General features: G+C 36.4%; 5 protein-coding genes and 1 long non-coding RNA gene across 10 annotated transcripts; 3 read left to right on the top strand and 3 right to left on the bottom strand.

The window, feature by feature from the left end:
• The first annotated feature begins 482 nt into the window (after window positions 1-482).
• On the top strand, window positions 483-1718 carry LOC125577406. Its single transcript, XR_007315844.1, has 3 exons — window positions 483-815; window positions 908-1021; window positions 1222-1718. It is a non-coding gene; the product is annotated as an uncharacterized LOC125577406 (long non-coding RNA).
• A 2770-nt stretch (window positions 1719-4488) lies between these two features.
• Window positions 4489-7022, top strand: LOC106358985 (probable polygalacturonase At3g15720). The gene is made up of 9 exons (XM_048738893.1): window positions 4489-4533; window positions 4642-4773; window positions 4858-4989; window positions 5108-5278; window positions 5377-5584; window positions 5698-5779; window positions 5992-6100; window positions 6225-6338; window positions 6543-7022. Exons 1-9 carry the CDS (start codon window positions 4531-4533, stop codon window positions 6888-6890), a joined length of 1299 nt encoding a protein of 432 aa, XP_048594850.1. The 5' UTR covers window positions 4489-4530; the 3' UTR covers window positions 6891-7022.
• A 1032-nt stretch (window positions 7023-8054) lies between these two features.
• On the top strand, window positions 8055-11432 carry LOC106361140. 5 transcript variants are annotated; one of them, XR_007315842.1, is made up of 7 exons: window positions 8055-8217; window positions 8804-9215; window positions 9311-9907; window positions 10433-10581; window positions 10661-10713; window positions 10961-11033; window positions 11129-11432. XR_007315842.1 is itself a non-coding variant. In XM_022718157.2 (3 exons), the coding sequence occupies exons 2-3, from the start codon at window positions 8826-8828 to the stop codon at window positions 9950-9952; spliced, it is 1032 nt and encodes a 343-aa protein (XP_022573878.2). In that variant the 5' UTR covers window positions 8055-8217; window positions 8804-8825; the 3' UTR covers window positions 9953-10227. The 5 variants fall into 5 exon arrangements, 1 of the variants encoding a protein (XP_022573878.2); XR_007315843.1 differs by having other exon boundaries at window positions 10433-10713; XR_007315841.1 differs by having other exon boundaries at window positions 10433-11033.
• A 473-nt stretch (window positions 11433-11905) lies between these two features.
• Window positions 11906-13077, bottom strand: LOC106361139 (cytochrome b-c1 complex subunit 7-1, mitochondrial). The gene is made up of 4 exons (XM_013800843.3): window positions 12856-13077; window positions 12600-12757; window positions 12392-12439; window positions 11906-12111 (listed from the first exon to the last, which is right to left on the bottom strand). The coding sequence occupies exons 1-4, from the start codon at window positions 12947-12949 to the stop codon at window positions 12043-12045; spliced, it is 369 nt and encodes a 122-aa protein (XP_013656297.1). The 5' UTR covers window positions 12950-13077; the 3' UTR covers window positions 11906-12042.
• A 196-nt stretch (window positions 13078-13273) lies between these two features.
• LOC106361137 (serine hydroxymethyltransferase 3, chloroplastic) lies at window positions 13274-16429 on the bottom strand. Its single transcript, XM_048738891.1, has 12 exons — window positions 16201-16429; window positions 15732-15961; window positions 15447-15642; window positions 15204-15378; window positions 15009-15126; window positions 14820-14932; window positions 14609-14731; window positions 14420-14524; window positions 14247-14333; window positions 14044-14151; window positions 13874-13946; window positions 13274-13694 (listed from the first exon to the last, which is right to left on the bottom strand). Exons 2-12 carry the CDS (start codon window positions 15946-15948, stop codon window positions 13420-13422), a joined length of 1590 nt encoding a protein of 529 aa, XP_048594848.1. The 5' UTR covers window positions 15949-15961; window positions 16201-16429; the 3' UTR covers window positions 13274-13419.
• A 149-nt stretch (window positions 16430-16578) lies between these two features.
• LOC106361138 (V-type proton ATPase subunit c''2) lies at window positions 16579-18481 on the bottom strand. Its single transcript, XM_013800841.3, has 4 exons — window positions 18224-18481; window positions 18040-18117; window positions 17129-17299; window positions 16579-17025 (listed from the first exon to the last, which is right to left on the bottom strand). Exons 1-4 carry the CDS (start codon window positions 18340-18342, stop codon window positions 16860-16862), a joined length of 534 nt encoding a protein of 177 aa, XP_013656295.1. The 5' UTR covers window positions 18343-18481; the 3' UTR covers window positions 16579-16859.
• Between the last annotated feature and the right edge of the window lie 98 nt (window positions 18482-18579).

Here is an 18579-nt window from a genome sequence, read left to right as displayed (position 1 = left end):
TTATCTTATATATTATATTTTATAGTTTATAAATATTGAAAGTGATAAATAAAACATTATTAATCTTTCTATAATTTCGAGAATTAGTTTCCATAAATTGTTAATTATAATATTCTTTAGATTATATGGTAAGTGGTGTTGAATGATTTTAGACTTACCTTAAATTTTTATATCTAAATTAAATAAATAAAAATTAAGAACAATTGACCAATTAAATTATAACAATTAAATTGAAACTTCACCTATGAGCGACACGTCATCAGAAATCACTAAAGTGACTTCTATTTTAATATATAGGGGATATGTTTGCTTCATTCCTGTGCTGCCACCTCAGCGTCCAGCTAGGAAAGTCGTTTTACGTAGTGACGACACGTGTCCCGCTTCTTCCAAAACGGAGAGCTTCATTAATTTGAATTCGGATGGGCTTTTTTCTTAGCATATACGGGCTTTGGGATATTGTTACTTGCTGGACTTCCTTTTTCAGAAAACGACACCTCCGTTTTCCTCTTCTCTTTGCGTCGCCAAAAAAAAGTTTTTTTTCGACGAAAGCTCGATCATTCATCTAACCGGCATCAAATCTCCATCTGTAATACGTGAAGCCATTGTTTCCGGCGATAGCCTGTTAGAACCCGGCGGTGGTGTCTTTTGCTTGACTTCCAACTCACCTTTAAATAAATTCTTGGAAACGTTACGAGAATCAGTTCATCCAATCATCGTCTTTAACGCCCTCATCAACAACATCTCCCACTCTTCACACGATCCATCATTCAATGTATCCCCATTATTGCTATTGTGTGAATCACCACTATAAATAGGTTATCTCATTCCATCGAAACTCATATTATTCATGCCTCTCCATCTTATAGATTTCTACACGTTCTGACTAACTCCGCTCTCTTCCTCGCAGACTTGAGGGATGGCCATTGGACCACCACAGTGGAGGTCCGCCTATTTTGGGAGGCTAGGTACGTGAAGCGAGGATTGAGCTTATGTGTATAGACATGCTCATCCTAACGCAAAGGTACAAAACTCATGATCTTCAATCTATTTCTTGAATTTTTTTAGATTTTTGATTTGAATGATGATAAAGGTTTCCATTTAATATAAAAGAGTATGTTTTGTCCTGTGAGATTCATCAGTTGTTTCTCCTCATTAATTATCTTTTTAAAAAATATGTCCTGGAAAATTGCTAATTCTTCTGTCCTCCTCACTGATTTGAAGTATGGTTGTTGTATTTCCACCGTCGAGGTCCGCCTCCTAAGGTTCAGGAATGTGAATGCTCCTCCTCGACGCAAAGGTAACTCCAGCATTAAAATCTTTAAATATTCGAGAGATGATTATTGTGTGGTTTGTTGATTCTGTTTCACTTTGTTCAGGAATTGATTATTAAATTTTTTTATCCAAATATTTTTGTAAGACCATTTGTTCAGGTCTTGATTATCTTTTTTTTTTCCCCAGTAGCTTTTGTTTGTTTATTTCCCCAGTAGCTTTCGTTTAGCTCATTCTAACTCCTTTATCTCCTACTTTTCTCCGCCGTGAAATGGGAAACCGTCAGGCGGTGGAGACTGCAACAGCGGTGTTAGAACGACCAGACAGCAAGTCGGATAGATTTTACTGTACAGTGATCGTTAAGTTAATAATTGTTAACACTAAAATGAACGTCCAGTACTATGTGTACTAATACACCCACTTGCTTATAATACCAACATAATGACATTGTAATTTATGTTCTGCCATTGATTCCGAAGTTGTTGGATATTTTAGAAGACAATGGTGCATTGTGATGAACGTGCGGCAAAGGATTGCAAATTAAGCATTTAAATTTAATAGAAAGTGATCTTCCTCATCATCAGCTGTGGAAAAAATTTTATTACCGTGCTCCAACTGTTTTAATTATGAAAATAATGAAAGCGACTTCTAACTGAGACTGGTAATAAGACAAACGTTAAGCTAGAGGAGGAGGAACAGAGCTGCAATTATAACTCAGTGCATTGCAAGAAAATAAACAAGCACAACAACTGGTTACGTCGACAACTGCCACAAACCTTTTGCTATTTTGATCTAGGTTTGGTCTGAGACCCTCACCAAGAATTCTCTCCTAAACAATCTCCAGCTACTGACCACCTGACCCCGGACTTTTGCTTAGATGGTTAAGAAAACAATTCCTGAGAAAGATAGAGTCATAGCAACAAACCTCAGAGTTTAACTTCTCAAGAAAGTACTCACAATCTTAATGACTACACCACCTCTTTACGGTCGCACAAGAAACAAAAAGATAAACATTTTTTTCATCTTACAGCCACAAGAATAGTTAACCATTTTACCACTTTTTTTTTGTCCACCTGAACCTATAGCCGGAGGCCCGGATATGACGACAACCAGCCATGGTTATGGGACAAATATATCAGTAGGACACCTAAAACAGAGCATCCCATAAACAGAGGTTCAGTGAGGTGAAGTTTATTCGTAATCATTTAACAGATTAGGGATACAACACAATCTTTCAAACAGCTGTATAATGTAAGTAATGTTTTACACTAAAGTGAATTAGGCGAGGAACGCGTTAATCAACCTAAGACAAGTAAATAAATAGGCACTATGAACGAAGTGATGAAAAAACATCATATACTCACCTTAACCACATCTTTAGATGTTCGAAAGATATCAAATCACCACTGTAGTATACCGGTACGTTCAACATGTCAGAAATACATATGAAGTCGGCAAACAACAAAACACGACGCTGGTCCTGAGATTTAAAACCAACTTGGGGCCCTATTCAAAAATAAAAAAAAATATTTTTTGATTTGAAATTGATAATAATTTTCTTATAGAGAAAAATTTATTGGAATTATATATTTTATTTAAATAAAAAGTTATTAGTTTCAGTTACCATAAAAATAATATTCTTTTTAGTGTAGTTTTGGTCATTTTAAATTATAATAATCCAAAATCTAATATTTTCTATTAAATTTATGCATAATAAAAATATATTTTACTTTTCATTATATATAATTTTACATTTTCATTATATATAATTTTTGAAAAATAAATTGTTAACCGGGGGGCCCCACAAAGTGGGGGTCCCAATCAAATGTTTCATAATCATGTGCTCAAGCCCGGCTCTGCTAACAATATGGCTTTGCTTCAGTTTCTTACTCATATTTAACCTTAATTTGAAGCTTATTTAGATATCAGTAGAGAACTTTTCAGTATATGACAACTTAGGTGTTTGCAAGAATTAATCTTTGCAAGACGTTAAGCAAAATTGTGTTAGGACTCCAAGTCTTATCATTCATCTAATTAAGCTAGGGGTTTTAATCTATCTAAGGTTCAGTATCCTTTTATTTGTTATGTATGCACTTCGTTGATACTTTCGATCTATTAGAGGAAAGAAATCCACATTTGATTGCATTAAAGGAAAATTTAATTTCAAGAGGGAAGGTGACACTTCGTTGAAACTTTCAATCTCTTTAACTTTTTTCCAGCTTCATCACCAGGCGAGAGACATTGTTTTCAGCAGCTCGGTATTTTCTCACCAAGAAGCATTGTTAGTTTATACATAAAAACAAAATGCATTTGTAATAGATTGATGATATAACGATCATGCAAGCGTATTTTGTAGATTATATGAGAAAAACTTCCAAAGACAACTATGATAGAGATTTTTAAGCATCATGTATTAGCATGTAACATCTAAAGACAACTATAATATAGACAATTTTTTTGTACTTTGTTAATAACTATTTTGATCACCAACCATTTCTGAAAGTTTCAGTATTGTGCAAATGAGATTATGTTATTTGAAAATAAATAATTAGTTATATATTTACAAATACGATGTGGGACGAGGAGGAACAAAAAATTTTGAAAGATAAATTTTCTAATACCCTTAAAAGTTATAAATTTTAATGGTTCTAAACCAAAATAAAATTCAAAGCAAATGAATAGTTTTACTCTAACTATTTAAAATTCAAAGCAAGAAAACTAAAATAATGATTCATACTAATATAGAACAAAACATTTTAAAATAAAAACAAATACTAAACAAAAATCAAAAATATTTACTCTAATTATTTAAATTATTTTAAAATTATCATCCCGTTCGTAGAGCGGACCTATCCTACTTAGTTAAATAATTATGCCCGCGCACCTATATCAGTATACCACAGACTAGCTTGAGTGTTAAGTATTGTCAATCCATGAGGATAAGAATATAATAACTTTATTTTACATTCCTTCCGATTAAAAAAGGGAATATAATATTCCTAAATATAGTAACATTTTTAGGAATATATATATGTAAGAATATAGTAACTTTATGTATTCTGTTCAAACTTATTTACTTCTTTTTGACAAAATATTTCGTTTCCAAATTATACAACTAATCAAATATATCTTTTATATACCACAACAACTACGTATTCACACCTTTATGTATATATATATGCATACAACACACAATATCTCAATATTATCTTTACTAAGAAAAAAAACAAAATAACTATTTTCTAATCAGTTAGATAAAAAATGGTGAGACAAAAATATATACCCCTTCAAATTTTCATTCATGTATTTCATTGTTTCACTTTTGTTTACGGATATATATATATATATCATAACTATTGTTACTGTTATTAGGGTTTCCAGCTACTGATTTCGGTGCTTTTAGTATCATCGTTTTATGCGCACTATGGAGATAGCGATTCTGAATTTATAAGCGTGAGAGATTTTCTATCAGATTCTGGCAATACAAACGCTGATCAATCTCAAGTAACTGCTTATACAAACTCATTTACAACTAAAACATTTCAACTACATGATTAAATGATCGTTTGCAAATATTTTTTGAAATAGGCGATTCAAGACGCATGGAAAGCGTTATGTGCAGGAAAGTCAAAATCTCTAGTAATTCATGCCAACGAAGTTTATACCTTACTACCACAAGTGTTTCAAGGCCCTTGTGTAGCTAGTAATCCTCATATTCAGGTATTTACTAGCTAGAAAGAATGTTAAGAATCAACTCATTAATCTGAAAATCAACTTGTTGTGACCTAATGATTACAATATTCATGATTCACATGTATTATCTTTTTGTTTTTGCAAGATTGATGGAAAAATTGAAGCGCCAAAGCTGGTTAAGGATTGGGGAAGCAACAAACCAGAAAACTGGTTATCTTTCGATAAGGTGTCAGGCCTCACTATCACTGGATCTGGTCTCCTTGATCCCCATGGGGAAAGTTGGTGGTCTACTGTTAAGTTCGACTCCCGACCACAGGTACTTCAAAGTTATTCAATAAGTTGAGTTTAAGATGTCTAGATGCAATCATAAAACATTAATTGTTTTGTCTGAGGGTTTTATCTTTGTTTATGCAGGCACTGCAATTTAATCGATGTAACAACCTTATATATAATGGACTAACTCAAAGAAATAGTCCAAAGAATCACATTTCAATTAGTAATTGCGTCCAAGCAACTTTATCAAATCTTCATCTCATAGCACCTGCAAACAGTCCAAATACGGATGGCATTGATATCTCTCTTTCACAACAAATCAATATCTTCAGCTCGGCAATTCAAACCGGTATTAACATTTTTGTCTTGATTACGAGAAAATTATGATATACCTAGTTTTCTTATTGTGAGCTATATATATATATATATACACATATACATATATGATTTTCTACCTATTAGGTGATGATTGTATTGCGATTAAAACTGGTTCGTCCGATATCAACATAACCAATGTGGACTGTGGTCCAGGCCATGGCATAAGGTTCGCACATATAATTTTATATTATAGTTTTTTTTCTGGTAAAATGATAAAATCATATTACTATTCGTGCGTGGGAGTGCGGAAAAAACTATTGTAAGCTCAATTTAGATAAAATAATGGCTTTGATCGAAGGGAAATTATATTTTTTTTGGTCTAAAAATTATATATTTTTTAACAGTGAAATGTTATATATTTTTTTTATCTTAAAACAGTATAGGGAGTTTGGGGGAAGGAGGAGCCACTGAAACGGTAGAAAACGTACATGTACAACATTGCACCTTCACTGGCGCTGATAATGCCGCAAGAATCAAGACTTGGCCGGTAAGGTTTTACGTGTATAAAAGAATGAGCATATCATAGGGAATAAATAATATATATATATATATATATATATATATATATATATATATATATGTAATTTATTAGATGTTACATAATTTCTTAGGGAGGAGGAGGATATGCCAAAAATATTTGGTACGAAGATATTACGCTGATAAATACCAAATTCCCCATCATAATCGATCAGCAATACGATGATGATTTTTATAAATATGCAAAGGTAAATTTTATTTTTTATTCATGTTCTTATATATGGTATTTGATGTGATAATATTGACTGTGATTATTATTTTCTTGGCCAAGCTTCATTCATTTAATTACTAAATTTCACATTCATAAAAAGATATACATATTAAAAATGTATTTATGTTGTCGTTTTTTGTGTAAATGCGTTAATGTAGTTATGTTGTTTGACTCCTTTCAGGGAAGTGCTGTGAAAGTGAGCGATGTAACTTTTAGATACTTCAGAGGGACATGTGCGCAACCCATTGCAATAAAACTAGATTGTGATAAAATAGGTTGTGGTAACATCGTGTTGGAACACATCAACATTACTTCTTCATCTCCACAAACAAGTCCCAGCGCAATTTGCCGTTTCGCAGATGTGACTAGCAGCTTTGTCAACATTGATATGAAGTGTGTTAATCATGCAGATCTTCAAGGTCCATCACCGAGTCCGGAACTTCCATCACAGTATGATCAACCTCATGCACAGCTTCCTCAAGCTTCTGCTCCGCATGCTCAAGCTCGACCGTTCTTATCTTTTCTATAATTTAATTAAGCCATTCTTGGTATTTCATAAACGGACTTGAACACACAGAAGTCATTTTGTAATCTTTAAACCTACAGTCGAGAGATATAATAATAATAACAATAATAATAATAAAGGAAAATTTAATCAAAATACTTCAACTAATTTTATCCACTTTAATGCATTAACTAATTATTTTATCCACTTTAATACATCAGCTTTCAAATTATACCCATTTAATACATTGGAACAGTAACATTATTATCTGCTTATCAATGTATTTAAAACTGAACCGAATAATTGTTTGTTTTGGTCACAGTTGAATATGGTGACCAGATCAAATTTAGTTCAAAATTAGAATCTGGTTTGTCTGCTTCTCAGGACCTTTATCTACACTGTAAAGTCTATAATCCCTCAAAGTATTTACCTTTTCAAATCCCATTAGCACCGTAGAAACTCGTGGGCTATCTGCGACAAGACTTTTTTGGAGAGATTTCAGTACCGTCTCGCTGACAGAGAGTCGAACTCACGACCTCTGACAGTCGTGTGCGAGAATTTCATTGAAACCACTAGGCCATCAATGATATCTCATGTAAATTTTGGTATTATACGTTTTTCAGGAAAATTTAATAGAATATTACAGTGTGAAAATCACATTATAGTGTGGAAATCATCATCCTAGTTTTTAATAGTATATAATGTTAATTTTGGTATTATATGTTTTTCACGTAAATTTTGTATTGACTAATTTTAAAATTCAATAAATATATTTAGGGTCTTTAGACGATTTAATAAAGATTTTAATAATTTTACTTGGAATCTATTTATATAATTGTTTTCAAAATTCTTGAAGATATAAGACAAATGTTTCGTTAGGCTTGGCACATGACTCACTCTGAATATATTACATAAGCAAAACCAGATAGACTTGAGTGTACACCATACATATCAGTTTGTGCAAAATAATTTTTTTATTAAACCACATATTGTAAGTTGATTTTATTAAACCACTTTAAACGCGTATCGAAAAACTCAAGAACACAATTAACGCGCGTGAGCACGCACTAATCAAGCGAGTAAAACATAATTAATGTAGGGGTTGTCACCTATTTCTGGTTTACAGAAATAAACTTAAAACCCACGTCACAAAAACAAAAACTAAAATAAATATAAATTTCGTTACGCCCAATCTTCTTTCCATATCAAAAAAAAAAAAAAAAAAACATTACTTGAAACCCTAATCCCCAATTCCTCTTCCAATATTTCAATCACAATCATTTAAGAAAAATCAAAGAGACAAATTTCGAAAATTTCCGGCGATTATCTCATCATCCAAACATTCCAGAAGGTGATGATCCCTTGCTCGATTTTTTCTTATCTTCTGTTGTTTCCATGTTACTGTTCATCCCTTTGATCGAGATTCTTCGTTAGTTTATTTGGAACTGAGTTTGAATTGATCTTTGATTCGTTTTGTATTTCATGTGATTGATCTCGGTTAGTTGGTTTCTTTGATTATGTTTTTACGAATGATTATACTGATTCATCTTAATTTGATTTCAGATTCTTAAATCAAGCAAACACGTTTTTAAGAGGAGTTTATTTGGAACCTTTGTTCAAATCTTTGTTACTGAGCTTTGATCAGGATAATAACTATTAAGATTGTGTTTTTTTTTTTCAACATTCTAAACAATGTATGTATGATCTTCTGCTATCTGAAGAATAAAGTTTGAATTGATCTTGATTTTTTTTTTGTTTGTTTCTTTAATTCTGTTTACAAATTGATTCATCTTAATTTGATTCTGTTTATTTGGAACATTTGTTTGATTGAGCTTTAGTCAGGAAAGTAACTGCTTAAGAATGTGTCTTTTTTCAACATCCTAAACAATGTATGCTTTTAAATTAGCGCTAATATATGTATATTTTTGTTTTTGCAGGTATTAAGTTGGCTTAGTTATCATGAGATTCAGAAAAGGAAGTAGAGTTGAGGTATTTAGCAGCAAAGAGGCGCCTTATGGTGCGTGGCGATGCGCTGAGATTATCTCTGGTAATGGACACACCTACAGTGTTAGATACTACTCTTTCCACGAGGATGCAGTGGTGGAGAGAGCTCCAAGGAAGATGATTAGGCCGTGTCCTCCCCAAGTGGATGTAGAGCGATGGAAGAGCGGTGAATTGGTGGAAGTTCTTGATGATTTCTCTTGGAAAGCTGCCACTGTTCGTGAAGAGTTATCTGGAAAGTACTATGTGGTTCGGTTGCTTGGGTCTCCTGCAGAGTTTACGTTTCACAAGGCAAACGTCAGGGTTCGTCAGTCGTGGCAAGATGAGAGATGGGTTGCTATTGGAAAGGTAACGTTATTCATTCTTTGTTTGAAATGATCTTTAACTAATTTGCTGATGAGCTTATACGTTGACTAAACTGTTTTGTAATTTATTTTTTTCAGATATCAGGTTCTGCGAAGTCATCCACAGTCACTGGATCAGATCGGAAGCTGCAGCCTCAAATGAAAAGCATACTTCTCCGCGAGCCAAGTGTTGTCTCTCCTAGAGTATTAAAGAGGCCGTTACCTCAGAACTGGTCTGAATGTGCTGAATCATACACAGGAAAGACCAAGAAGATACGTTCACTGGAAGCTTCCTCCAAGAATCCCCTAACGGTCAGGGTAAGATCAAAAGGTCTTGGTGAGAGCTTAGTCGCTGATGATTGTAACGATAGCGATGCATGCTCAGTTGGTAGTTGTAGCGCCACTAGTTATGATGGGAGTAACATGCGACCTTGTATGCTAGATGGCTTTAGTCAGCAGGCAGACTCGTGTAGCAGCGATGCCGAATCTTATTGTGGCGTTGGGGAAGAAGAAGCAAGGCGGAAGCATTCATTAGGAGGTGATGGAGCGAGAAGGTCCTGTAGGTCTGAACTATATACTTACCGGAGTACTTTGGGGGACTTGTTCGCTTCTGGTCCACTAAGTTGGGAACAAGAAACGTCATTAACTGATCTACGTCTTTCTCTTAATATATCAGATGATGAACATTTGATGGAGGTAAGAAATTTGATATCTGCTGGTACACGCAGTCAATTTTGCTAGTATCAATCAGCATTTATTCTTTTTTCTTTTTGTCCTGACATGTGGAATCAACTGTCATATAGTGTTCTTTTCCAGTGTGTAGACAGCAGAATATAAGTATGTACCGAGACTCTGATTAGAATGAAAATTTACGAGGTTCGGTACGGTTTTCTTTTTTACTGCTCTGTCAGATTTCAGTTAGCTTCCTCTATTGTAATAGAATAAAGCAAAATTCATGTATACATACTCTGAGATATCATATTTTTTAAGGGCTGTTCTATTGGTGCTGTCTTTTATTCTGTGATGTCGATTTTGTAGATAATGAATTTATTCTCCTCGTTTGGGGGCAGACTTGTGTGTTGATATTCTTGACCTCGTCTTTTTACTTGTGTGACAAGATGGGTCAATCGTCTTGTCCTTGTCAGTATCAGTAATATGTGGATTTTTGGTTCAGTGCATATCCAAACTTGTGTCTGATCTATTCAGTGCTTCTACTTGTAGCTCTATGAAGTGTGTTGCATAGCGGTGTGAGTTTCCTACTCATCATCCCTGGAACAGTATCGCTTTGTTCGTGGCATACAGACTTTTTGCTTTTAGAGGTCTAACTCTGATGCTGGGGGTTGACGAGTTCTGCCTTTGCCATCTGAATGGTGCAATATCATACATGTTCTTTCTCAAAACATAATTGTCTTTTATTTTGTCGCTTTTTGATTATGCGGCTTGTTTCAGGTGTCCTGGAGTCGGACTTGTCCACAGGGCTTTAAAGCTGTGCTTTCGAGCAGGTTTCCTTAATATATATTTACAGTCTGGTTGGATAAATTTGCTGACAACATGTCAAGATCGAGTAGTTTCTCTGTACTTTGTAGTTCATTCGTTACGTCTCGTGGTGTCTTCCTTTTGGTATTGTTTCTGGTCTGCTTAGAACTGCATTATGTTGATACTATTTTGTCTTAGTATTATTACCGTTCTAAGCAATTGTGCTATATCCAGATTGATTCATTTTTTTTCTTTTTATTGCTATTCCCAAAGCCATAGTCCTTTGACGCCCATTCTTCATTCTTTGGGGAATAAGCATTGTGGCATGGTGACTGGTGAGAGAGAGGTAATAGTTAAATGGCATGAACAGGGTTATTACGTCCACATACCTGAAAATATTGTTTTCTGTGCTCTTGATTCCTTGTTCTGATTTGTTCTCAGACTTGCTTTAAGAATAAGGAATCAACACATTTAGGATGAGCGCATACAATGTGTTAGACACTTGGCCTTAATCGAGATATCTTCGGACTCTCAAAGGGAAGAAATGTTTGCATTCTCTGCTTATTAGTCTGCCTTGTGGAAAGCTTACTCTTCAGAAATCTCCAGCAAAGCTAGTTGTTTACATGACAATATGAAGTTCCAAAGCCGATTTCATTTATTTCCACAGATGTGCAGAATATTTCTTGTAAAATGGTGTCTTGACTAATTTCTTCCTCATTTAATATAACCGAGTTTCAAACTTCAACTATACCTTCTTTTGTAAAAACTTACTGTTTTCTCATGGGCACTCTCTACACGTGAACTTGTGAAATTATTCGTCACTTCAAATCTATACTTACATAAATGAGAGCAAAATAAAGGGAGAGGGGGATGAAGAAGGGGGAAATGGGTAACTAAAGAAGCCCTGAATCTATCTCAGACTTGTCTCCCAGTCTACATACTCGCATGCAAATACTCTTTTCAGGATATATTTGTTGGAAGTCGAATCCTCCAAAAATTAGTAGTCACATAAACACGTTCATAGCATGGGTCACACTATAATATGAATGATTTATATCCTGTTGATAATATACATTATCTTGTTTTTGAAATCTTCAAGTTTAATTTCCCAATTTCGAATGCCAAATTAAAACTGATATAATATGTATGTTGATGATATCTTTCACTCTTTAGAACAAAGAACCAAACTGAAAAAAAAAAATCATTGAGCCAAACATGGAGTTGAGTTTCGATTTTATTCAAGCCAGCAAACATGAAAATGTAACAACAAAATATCAATGTCATCCATTAGGAGATGAGTTTTATGCAGAAAAACAGAGTTGATCATCATCATAAGAAAGGGGGAAAAAGTATGCTTAAGGAAGTGTGCGCTGGTAGAGTGGCAAAGCTCCCAAGGCTTCTCGTTCCTTTCTTTCCCTCTCAACCTGCAAAAACAAAGAAAAGCGATGATTGACGACAGTGAATACTGATGATGAGGATCCATGTTTAAAGGAGAAGTTACAGTAGACAACGATGAAGCACTATAAACAGAAGATCAGAACAGCTAACTTGCTTCAAATAGCAAACAAAAATCAAATGCATCTCAGAGTCCTAATCAAGCATGTACACGCAAGAATGCGGTTGTACCATTCCTATAATTAAATAGGAATATCTATTTTTTTTTATAAAAAAAAAAAAAAATCATCAAAAGAGAGAGAGACTTACGAGAGCCAGCATCTCCTGAAGGTAGCTACGGAATGGAGTCTGCACCGCCTGTATATAGAATTAACAATCCTCAAGTTACAACATTATTAAGTAGCTTAAGCTTAACACATTGTAAAAACATCATAATAGAATACAAGCATCGAAATTATTATGGTATGGATAATCAATTCACATTTCTTCTCTCTATTCATCATCAAAGATGAAATACCTGAAGATCCTTGGGAAGGTACTCGTGCTTCATGGAGAGATCCATGGCACGCTTGAGACGCTGGTTACGGGCGTCGACCACCTCCCTCGGCAACCTGTTCAGTGCCTCTTTGATGTCCATGTGGTAATACTGATCGTACGTATCATCGTACCTCAGACCTGAATCATAATCATAATCAACGAAAATCAGATTCACTCCTCAGCAAACACAAATCGAGATTGAGAAAATTAGGGATTTGGATAGAGAGAGATCTGACCGTATCTACGGAGGCGGGTGGAGACGGCTTTCATGTGCATACGAGCTAGGAAGTTCTTCTTTGGATCCAGGAACGATTTCAGAAACGAAGACATCTCTCTCTCTCTTTGCGATCTCTCTCTCTCCTCACCGATTTGCTCAATAAGGTCCGCTGCTAGTTTTCAGTATCTGGGAGAGACATAAAAAGGGTAAATTTACAACGACTAAAGCGACGTCGTTTAGTTGGCGTTTTATTGGGCCTGTAATGGGCGGATTAAATGGGTCATTCGTCTGTCAGAGCTGCTGCTCAAATGATTAAACGACGCCGTCGAAAGGATATTTGATTATTTGGTTTTGTGTTGTGCTTAGTTAGCAATTTGTAGAGACTGAATTATATTTGGCTCTTGCTTCAGTTTGTTGGGTTTTGTGTACCATACGAAGATTCAAACGGAATTTATTAATCTTTTTTATAAGAAACTTGGGACACACACAAGCTTAAGGAGCTGATAAAACCCTAAGAGATAAAAATGTGTCAATGATAGATAATCAAAAGGTACACAACAAGACATCATCTGTTTTCTTCTTTTCAAACTCCAGGAATGGGGAAACGAGAGGTGAAGGATTCCACTCTATCCTTGAGACTCTCCACTCTCTCTCTCAATGGGAACTCTGCAGATGTCACAAACTTGGTGAACTCTCCAAGCTTTGTCCCCGACACCAACTTCTTGGCTTCCATCGTTATCTCTACACCTTCCTTGATCAAGTCAGCAACCACCACAAAGTCTTTCTCTGACAGTCCTCTTGTCGTCATTGCAGGCGTTCCTATCCTTATTCCCCCTGGAACCAATGCACTCTTGTCCCCTGTTTCACATTTTCACACACACTTTTATAGCTCTGTGACAATCAAACTCACACATATCCAATGCACTCTATGACTTCCAAAGACTAATCTTGTTTCAATCAGGATTAAGTAAATGACTAGCAACTTTTTAGATGGGAAGAAACAAAATAAAAGAATAAGGGAAGAGGCTCTCTCTCACCAGGGACAGAGTTCTTGTTGAGTGTAATAGATGCCATGTCTAAGATTTTCTCAACCCGTGCACCATCCATTCCCTAACCATACCAAAAGCATATTGATTGATAAGTGATTCTCTAACTTGAGAAAAGAGCCTATTGCATGGGGAAATCAATAGAGTTTGTATGGACTTACCAATGGTCTAAGATCAACAAGAACCAAGTGGTTATCGCTGCCACCAGAGACTAGCTTAAACCCGAGCTCAACCAATCGGTTAGCTAGAGACCTACAGTTAGCCACAACCTAAACAAGCAACAAACAATTCTCATAAGTTAAGTTTTTTTTTAACTCTATGAGGTGAAGAAGAACTTGACGATCAAGTTAAAAGGGTTTAGTACTCTTTTCTGGTAAGCCTTGAACTCCGGCGACTGTGCATGTTTCAAGCACACTGCTAATCCTCCAATTGTGTGGTTATGAGGGCCACCCTAGAAACATACAACACGAAGAACTTTTAACCAAGTCTAAAGAATTAATATCCAAGAGAACTTGAAGGAATGGTGAATATCTCAACCTGCAAACCAGGGAAGACAGCATTGTTAATGGCAGATTCAAGTTCAACCCCGTTAACTGGATCCTTCTTGAAGAAGATCATGCCACCTCTCGGACCTCTCAAAGACTGACATGGAAAAGTATATAGCAAATTATCAGATTTTGATTTAATCTGAGAAATTTTTTTGTATTCAAGAACATACATACATACCTTGTGAGTGGTTGTTGTAACAATATCACAATACTCAAAAGGATCGGCTACCACAGAAGCAGCCACAAGCCCACTGATGTGAGCCATATCCATCATCAGGAAAGCACCAACTGAGTCTGCGATCTTCAGAAATTCATACACTAAAATATCAGAAGCTAGCCAAAACTAGACAGAAACAAAAAGATTCAAGAATCAGTGGTTTGGTTTTTACCTTCCTCATGCGAGGATAGTCAAAATCTCGGCTATATGCACTAGCTCCTGCAATTATAAGCTTTGGCCGGAACAGTACAGCAGTCTTCTCGAGCATATCATAATCCACAATCCCTGCACAAAACATTCAGACATCAGGAAATAGCCTAAGTAGTTTGCAGAGATCCCTATCATCAAAAAAATGGACCACCTGTTGATTCATCAAGTCGATAAGGCATGGACTCAAAGTATATTGAAGTTCCAGATACACGTCTTTTGGCAGTCATGAACCCATGTGATAGATGTCCACCATGAGGTAAATCCAAACCCTAAACAAAGCCACTAGTATTCAATATCTCAAACACACACAAAAAAAGATGAGGTGAAGAGCGCAAAATTCACTAACCATGATACGATCATGAGGCTTAAGTATGGCGGTGTAGACAGCAAAGTTTGCAGGTGAACCAGACAACGGCTGAACATTAACACCCCACTTAGTAGAATCTAACCGGAAGGTTGCTAAAGCACGGTTCTGGCAAAGTGTCTCCAACTGATCTATAAACTCATTGCCACCATAATACCTGTGAGACATGGACATCAGCAAAAAGGGTAGGGACACAAAAACTCGTTCTGATCAATACTTGATTACCTTTTACCAGGAAGACCCTCGGAGTACTTGTTGGTAAGGCATGATCCAACAGTCTCCATAACAGCTCGAGAAGTGAAATTCTCGGATGCAATAAGCTCCAAGCTCCTAAACTGTCTGTTTTTCTCCTTGGTGATGATATCATCGACCTCTGGATCCACTTCACGACGACTGTAGTCCTCGAATGGGATCTCATTGCCTAAAACATCAGCCACAACCACACATGGAATAAATAACTAATTCCTTCTTCACATAATCAAGTGAAAGTGGGAGTTAAAACTCTCTTACTGGTAGTCTCCACATCAGGTGCTGAGACTGAAGACGCTCTCCTTTCAAAGACCGAGCTTTTTCTCAGAAACAAAGAAGGGCAAGGTCTCGGGAAACTGAACTTGAGTTGCTGGGAGAATTTAGTCACTGGGGAGGTTATTGGAGCAAAGACAGGTCTTTGAACCCGTACAGGTTGCTGAAGAGACCCCATTGAAGTACCTCCACAACAAGCTTGCATCTTTTCCCTACTTCTACACACACAAATATCCCAACTGTATCAGGTACACAACATACAGACAGGCCAGTTACCAGCAAAAATCAATTAGACAGAGAAAAAGCTGAAAGAAAGACTCAAACTTTATGAACGAAAACAGACACAACCAATCTGAGACAACGAAGTGGACGTCGTATCATATTATCAGCTCCGGGTCTAAATGGAATCGGAACTAAAAACCCAGAATAGAAAAGCGACGAAAACGGCAACACTTACCGGTATGGTAGAAAAAAATTCGAGCTTTGCAAAAAGAGGTGGCTAAGAAGTGGAGATGGGAGGGAATCTGAGAAGGAAGACGAATATGTAAAGTATACGCTGTAGCAGATGGTGTGAGTGACGACGTACACATATATATGTAGGGTTTACACAAACCCAACAAACACAAAAAGCTCCAGGTTCCAAGAACAGAACAGCCACCGAGAAACAATATCGACAAACGACGTCGTCTACTTCGATGTTTGGTTTAGGATAAACCGGCTGTGCTGGGTTACCACTTTGTATAGACTGGATTATCTGGTTTAGTTGGGTGGGTTTGTGTACCAACAGCAACTACCCATGAATAATACTAGAACCATAACGGTATAGAGAAGCTTATTAACTGAATAGAACTTTCAATTTCAAAGAGAGCCAACAACAAGTCATATACAAACTCTCGTCTTTGATTAAAAGAGAATACAAACAAGAAGATGTTCTCCAAAGTGGCTTATTCCAAAGGTTTTTAAAAAAATACAAAAACCAAAAAAAATCAGGGATACAAAAGAGGTTCTTCAGTTCTCACACTGGGTTTTCTTCTAGACATGAGAGTATCCCATATAACAATGAAGATAATCAAGAAACAATCTTTTTTCCAGAGTTGCAGACTGGATGGGTTGTGTCTATTTGGTCGGCCATGTTGCTTGTGCGGACATAATGATCCCCACAATAACTCCAAACAAACCAAGAGCGCTTCCGAAGATCTCAATCACAAGAATCTTCACAAAGAGTGTGGAGTTCTGAGCATCTGACAATGCGCAACTGCTTCCAATGATCCCTACACATAACCTGCAGCAGAGAAAATGTGGACCCCTTGGTTGCATATTTGAAAATAGAATCCCAAAAAATCGAAACACTGTGAGGAAGGAGAGTTAAGAATGATTATACAGACCCGCATACAAGGTTGGCGAATCCAACTATGATTCCAGACGCGAAGATTGCATATCCAGCTCTAAGAGACTCAGCGTCATACATCTTTGAAGACGGGACACTCTCCAACTTCGTTTGCAGAATGATTGCAACAATGACGCCATATATAGCTACAGCTTCGCAAAAGATTACACTGTGACAAGAAAAAAAAACGAAAAACAAATGCTTGGTCATTCCATTGTTCCAGCATCAAAGTCTGTGCCTAAAGTTCTGTAACAACCAATTAAATTACAATCCTAGTTAAGCATTCCAAAGAGCAAAATTCCCAGCTCGATATGGTTCAGAAATGGGTTGTGTTGGACCTGTGGTAATGTCATTGTCAACATTAGTTGTTACAGAGCATCTTAGTCCGAGGCTATAGCTCTGTAACAATAAATCAAATTTCAAACAAAAGTAGTCCCGGTTAAGCATTCCTTAGGAGTCAAATTATCTACTCAATATGGTTCAGAGATGGTCTAAGGGAATGGCAAGGCACCAAAGATTATGTCATCATAGACGCTTTTAAATCAGACTTTTCATCTTTTTCCTCTCATTTGACATAGAGCTTCTAAATAAGTTTCTGCTGAGAGAGAGATAAGACATTTGTTTATCATTACATCCAGTGCTTCAACCCCCAAAAAGCCAGAGCCTTCACACTATCTATGCACCCTACCAACCCATATGATATCATGGGTTTCTCATTTTCTAACTACTGGATCCAAAGTCAACTGCTTTTTTTCTTCTAATCATTATGTGATTAAATATCCAAGAAACGAACATGAATCAGCTGCTCAGAGACGATTCCATATCATAGAATCTTTCAATGAACCCTTCACAACATTAACACCAAAGGACCACGAAACTAATAAAAAAACTTCAACTTTTTTAACGAACCTGATGAGATTCTTGGAAGTGATACGAGGAGCTTCAATGGCCGCACCGATCAAACTACTCCCGGTGATGTAAATCCCCCTTTGAATCAGAGAAGCAGATAGATTGGTGAATCGCAGATTCAGAAAGGAGAATGATTGTAACGACGTGGATAAGGAGAAGAATAAGAAGAAGATTTGGATTTTACCAGGCGGCGCCGAGGACAGAGACGCCGATCGAGATGGCGATTCCGATTGCCGAGAATGTGTACGGCGAGATCCTTACCAACGCTGCGCCCCACGAGCTCGCATCTACCATTCCAGACATTCTATCTCTCTCTCTCTCTAGTTCTCTCTCGCTTATTGCGATGATACGATCTGTTTCTCTGGTCTCTCTTGGAGGAGAGAAATTATTCAGGGGCTGTGATCTGAAGATGATTGAGGAATTGAAAACCACGCGCTCGCGGATGCACGTGGGTGATATAATAAAGCTACAACGACGACGTTTCACTCGTTGATTTGGGCCTTGTATGAGATTTCATAGACTACTTGGCACAGTAAGAAT

The sequence above is a fragment of the Brassica napus genome, chromosome A8, assembly GCF_020379485.1.
Source record: "Brassica napus cultivar Da-Ae chromosome A8, Da-Ae, whole genome shotgun sequence".
Taxonomy (NCBI): domain Eukaryota; kingdom Viridiplantae; phylum Streptophyta; class Magnoliopsida; order Brassicales; family Brassicaceae; genus Brassica; species Brassica napus.
The sequence above is the reverse complement of the archived record's forward strand: the minus strand, read 5'-3'. Positions and strand labels throughout refer to the sequence as shown.